At 35.6% G+C, this 5195-nt stretch overlaps 2 protein-coding genes across 2 annotated transcripts; both read right to left on the bottom strand.

Moving 5' to 3' along the window:
* Nucleotides 1-429: 429 nt before the first annotated feature.
* Nucleotides 430-3258, bottom strand: LOC139876918 (disease resistance protein RGA2-like). Its single transcript, XM_071864318.1, has 2 exons — nucleotides 1742-3258; nucleotides 430-570 (listed from the first exon to the last, which is right to left on the bottom strand). Exon 1 carries the CDS (start codon nucleotides 2923-2925, stop codon nucleotides 1747-1749), a length of 1179 nt encoding a protein of 392 aa, XP_071720419.1. The 5' UTR covers nucleotides 2926-3258; the 3' UTR covers nucleotides 430-570; nucleotides 1742-1746.
* LOC139875717 (putative disease resistance RPP13-like protein 1) lies at nucleotides 3127-4964 on the bottom strand. Its single transcript, XM_071863026.1, has one exon. The coding sequence runs from the start codon at nucleotides 4816-4818 to the stop codon at nucleotides 3127-3129; it is 1692 nt and encodes a 563-aa protein (XP_071719127.1). The 5' UTR covers nucleotides 4819-4964.
* Nucleotides 4965-5195: the final 231 nt, after the last annotated feature.

Below are 5195 nucleotides of genomic sequence, written 5' to 3'. Positions count from 1 at the left end.
AACAATATCTGGAGCATAATAAACTGATTATTGATAGCTGCTTGTGTGTACTTCGTGTGGCAAGAAAGAAATAATAGTATGTTCAAGAAGAGAAAGAGATCAGAGGATGATCTATGTAACTGTATCTTGGAATATGTTTGATTTAAGCTCTTCTCGTTGAGAGTTAAACCGTCTGTTGATGTGCTTAAAGCTGCGAGAATGTGAAAGCTGAAATGGGTCAATTTTAAGTTGATGTTGGATTGATTTGTAGTAGGGCTTGTTGGTTAATGTTAGTGTAAGCTTTGGGCCTGTGTTTGTATTTTTCCTTTGTTGGGCTTAGGGTATCTCCAGGCCTGTTTGTTTGTTGTTGTTTATAATATAAATTGTTTTACCGAAAAAAAAAAAAAAAAAAAAAAAAAAAAATTTTGATAAGAAAAGAGCATACCTTCTCCCATTTGGCTTCATTAGTTGATGAATCGTATCATGTTATACACGCAAATTAAGTCATCATTGTGCAAACTTTGAAGATACTACCAGAATGATTGATTACTCCCCGATTAGCGATTTGTGCAACCTTGGATACTACATACACTGTAAAAGTAGAAGTGTTAGTTTCAACTCATTTACTTATATTGATTTATTTGAATTATATTTTATCATTCACAAGTCAAACGTAAAATTGTAAAAGGAAAAAGTCAGTCAAAAGATAACCAAAATGTCATTTTTAGGCAAAGTGTTTGGTGTCAACCCAACCCAGCTTGTTTCGACTAGTGCAAAAAGTACTCATTTTGATCCATCATACCACCTCTATGAATAAGCAGACATTTATTACCTGATCATCCGTTGTATCAATGCTCAATTAAAAAAATGGACTCTGTAAACGAGTAAAATCAATTTACTTCTACTGCTACCTTATAGGGTTGGTCGTACTCAGACTTTTGAAAGCAGACAAAAGTAATTAAACACTGACTAAAACCATCAAGTATTCTGAAGAAGAATAAAAACAATAGCTACATCAAAAGGCTATTGAACAAACACGATAAGAAGTAATTAAGAATATAAAATTACAGATTGGAACAAGATTAAGTACCACTTCATTTACTGTAGACACACAATACATGTTCCCAAATAGATTTCCAAAAAAGTGTTTCTTTGAGGAATTCTTTAAACATCAGCAAGGTTATTGTACCAACACGGTAATGAACAAAGATTATAAAAACAAATGGTCAAGCTTTTTTACAACTTAATCTGTTGTACTGATAAAACATATATATACATACAAACGCTGTTTTTCATAGATCAAGCCAAATTCATCAATTCAACAGATGTTAGCTTCTGAATCAGCAAAGTTACATTGGCACTGATAACAATTTAAGCCATTGAAACTAGAAAAGGTGTTAAAAGATTTGAGCCATATATATATCATGTAACATCATATCGTTGAACCCTCAGTTTGAGTGATTTCATTGTTTTCCCTAAAAGACAACACATGAACACTAATTAATATTAATTCTGGGATGTCCTCGAAAAGTGGGTTTCTTTCAGGAATTTCATCAAACAGCTAGTGGGATATTCACAATAACAAGTGTAGATTACAAATTATTGTACGAACACATTAATGAAAAACAATTAGATTCAAAGGAAGTGAGTACCATTGAATAATAAATGTAATGAAGCATATCAAGAATAAATGTTAATACACATATACACGCTAATTAATTAAGACTGATATTTAGTATTGCAAGAGATAGAGAGGACATACCTTTCCTACCCATAGATCTCTACCATCAAAGATGAAGTTGATTTTGGCACATCCTTAATATTTGGGCACCACCAAATTGTAAGTTGTTGAAGGTGAGTGAGGTGTTGGACCACCTCTGAAATAGATTCCACATCCTTAAATTTCCAGATTGTTAGATGAGTTAGAGATGGTGGAAGAAGAAAAGATGTTGATGCAGCAGTATTCATCTCATCTCCTTCCATTGCAAATGAAGTCACTCCTGAATTTTTACCATATAAGTCAAGATGAACAAGTGAGTTTGGGTAATTCTGCATCCCCCATTCTGACATCGGCTTCTTTAACTCTTCTATTTTTAGCTTCCTTAGATTAGGAGGCCACAATCCACATGGAAATGAATCATTCATGTTTTCGCACGTAGTTATCCTCATCTCTTCCAAACATGTGAGACTTTGCAATTGCTCCTCATGAAATAATGACTTTAGATTCTCACAATCATCGACTTCCAGAGACCTGAGAGAGGATGGCAGCTCCTGCGATGTTGTTGACATTATCACTGATGTCAATGACTTACAACAGAATATACTCAATTTCTCAAGGGTATTAGGGCACTTGTAACTCTCCAATGAACAACAACCAGAAAAATGAACTACTCTAAGGACGGATTTCCTGTTGCTACTTCCAACATTAATCTCATTTTCTCTAACTGATACCAAGTTTATACAACCATATATAGTCAAATACTCAAGTGTCGACATTAGTCCAATTGAAAAATCAACCAATTTTGAACAATCTCTTATAATAAGCATTGTTAACTTATCAAATGAGGTACCTACAAACCAACTAGGAAATTTCATTCCCCCATAGTTATAAATAATCAGTAGGTTCAACTTAGTGGGAGGCCTTAGCATTTCAAATACTTCATATTCTAGAATTGAATTCCGAGAATCATCAAATACATTACTCCATTCCATTTTCAATCTCACAAGACCCTTCTTTCCATCTAAATTGGCATCCATAGCTTGTTGTGGATTTGATACTTTTTCCAATCCGTTAATGTGAAGTTCACCTTGAAGATTCAGCATGTCTTTAAGATCTGATACCTTGAAACCATTAGATCGTTCGATAATAACCTTTGACAAAGTTTGTAGACTCCTTAACCTACCCATCCCTAAGGGTGTTTTCTTCAACAATGGAGTATCATTCATGTCAAGATGTCTGAGGTTTACTAATTTATGAAAACTGACTGGCAAGCTAGTTAACTTATGACATTTACTGACCAACAAGCTTTGTAGATTATAAAGCTCACTAACCTCTTCTGGTACTTGTTCGATACTCGTTCCTGAAAAATTGAGGTACCGTAAATGTTTCAGCACACCAATAGATCTTGGTACATCTGTAATTGAATTTTAAATTAAGCTTAGCACCCTCATGAACTGTAATTGGGGAAGTAAGTCGACAAGAACATTGTCCAAGACATAAAGTGAACGAAATGACACTGTTAAAAATGTTCTCAAGCGTTCAGATTTGTGTAGTTCCTTGAGCTTCTCAAAAAATTCGTTCCTACCATTTACATCCATCTTGGCATCCAAAAAATAGAAGAAGTCTCCTGCAACACTTATTGCCAAGTCATGCATCAAGTCGTGCATGGTGTATTCGTATTCGGATTTACCCGTTAGCTGCTGAAAAAAAGACCTTTCTTGGAGCTCTTCAAAGTACTCGAAACCCACACTCTCCATTAACATGTTACCTTTTTGTTGGTTTAGAAACCCCTCTGCCATCCACAATAACACTAGCTCGTTCTTGTTGAATTTGTAGTCCTTGGGGAATAAACAGCAATACGCAAACAATTGCTTCAGATGTAGCGGAAGATCATAGTAGCTTAGCTTGAGAGCTGGAAGAATACCACTTTTATCATCTGAACTCCATATCTTATTATCCAACACCTTCTCCCATTCATCAACATTAGTTCCTTTTCCATTCAAGACCCTCCCAATTGCTTTTAATGCCAAAGGCAAACCCTTACATCTCTTAATGATCAATCGAGCAGCTGATATTAGTGATTGATGCTTGTCAAAATTAGGCTCATCTAGTGCAGAATTAGCCAACAAGGACAGAGCATATTCATCAGACAAATCCTTCAGCTCGTGATATTGAGCGCAATTCATCGCCCTTGCAACAGCGGCATTCCGGGTTGTAACGATAACTTTACTACCAGGTGCCCCTACAAGTGCTTGTTCAAGAGTTTCCCACATCTTCGGGTCTTCGCTCCAGGCGTCGTCTAGAACAATGAGGAACCTTTTATTTGACAATTTCTCTTTAAGGTCTTCATGAAGCAGATTTAGATTAGCAAATGTTTTGTTCTCTCCGGTGACAGAATGATAGATCTCATTGCTAATAGCGAGTACATCAAAGTCATCTGAAACACAGACCCATGCCATGCTTTCAAAGTGATCCTTAACGGTTTCGTTGTTGTACAAAACTTGTGCAAGAGTTGTTTTGCCCATTCCACCCATCCCAACTATGGACAAGACGCTCAAATCTTGATTACGTGACTCATCCCCCAACAACATCTCTAGCAATGCATCTTTATCATTTTCCCGACCTAAAACTTTGGACTCATTTACTAGTGAAGTGGTTGTGTATGATGATCTACTTTCAACTTTCGCATTCACATCCAGACCTAGAAGGTTTTTCTTATTGACAAGATCATTCAATTTGACAGTAATCACATCTAGCTTAGGACGAATCTTACGACCATACATTAAGTTACGAGAAGTGAAATTGGTGATCTTTTTCAATACCTTAACACGTGATTCATCTTTCAACTTTCTTCGAATAGTTTCGGTGGCCATATCATCGAGTACATCTTCCATGTCATAAGCCAGATGACGAAGTTCTTGTAGCCACTTCTTGACAGATATGTTTGTTATATGCTTCTCATTTGCATCAGCTAGCACAGCTTCGATAAGTTCCCAGTTTGTCTTCAGATTTTGCAGCTGAGATTTGATTTCTTCAGATCGAGTCAACTTCTTTAAGTCAACGGAGAGTAGCTTTTCAATCAGCACAGTGACTGCAGCAGTTATAACGATTTCAGCCATTAATTATTGGAATTTCAGTCAGAGATTGATCAAAAGCCGATCTAGTTGATTTCAAAGGGGAAAGAGTGAAACAATAATCGAACGTAGTATTGATTGAAGTGCAGATGAAGTAAAAAGTAGAAGACCAAGAAGAAGACGGAGTTTGTTGAAGAATATTCAACGGATCAGCTTCAACATAAAATGAATGGTGCCTTTAGTTAATTTTTATTTTTGTAACATAAGAGAGCATGGTCGTCTCCATTCAAAGGCCCAAAACGAAATAAAAATGGTCTACATATAAGTTAAATTTTTTTTTACTACGTATAAAAAAACAATACTTCAATTTCCATATTAACTATTAGACAAAACTTATACTTATAAATAGTATAAAAAGTATT

Source organism: Rutidosis leptorrhynchoides, chromosome 11, assembly GCF_046630445.1.
Source record: "Rutidosis leptorrhynchoides isolate AG116_Rl617_1_P2 chromosome 11, CSIRO_AGI_Rlap_v1, whole genome shotgun sequence".
NCBI classification, from domain to species: domain Eukaryota; kingdom Viridiplantae; phylum Streptophyta; class Magnoliopsida; order Asterales; family Asteraceae; genus Rutidosis; species Rutidosis leptorrhynchoides.
The sequence above is the reverse complement of the archived record's forward strand: the minus strand, read 5'-3'. Positions and strand labels throughout refer to the sequence as shown.

Excerpts from the sequence above, each read along its gene's own strand:
- LOC139875717 (XM_071863026.1), bottom strand. The coding sequence starts at position 4,818 with ATGGCTGAAATCGTTATAACTGCTGCAGTCACTGTGCTGATTGAAAAG.
- LOC139876918 (XM_071864318.1), bottom strand. The coding sequence starts at position 2,925 with ATGAATGATACTCCATTGTTGAAGAAAACACCCTTAGGGATGGGTAGG.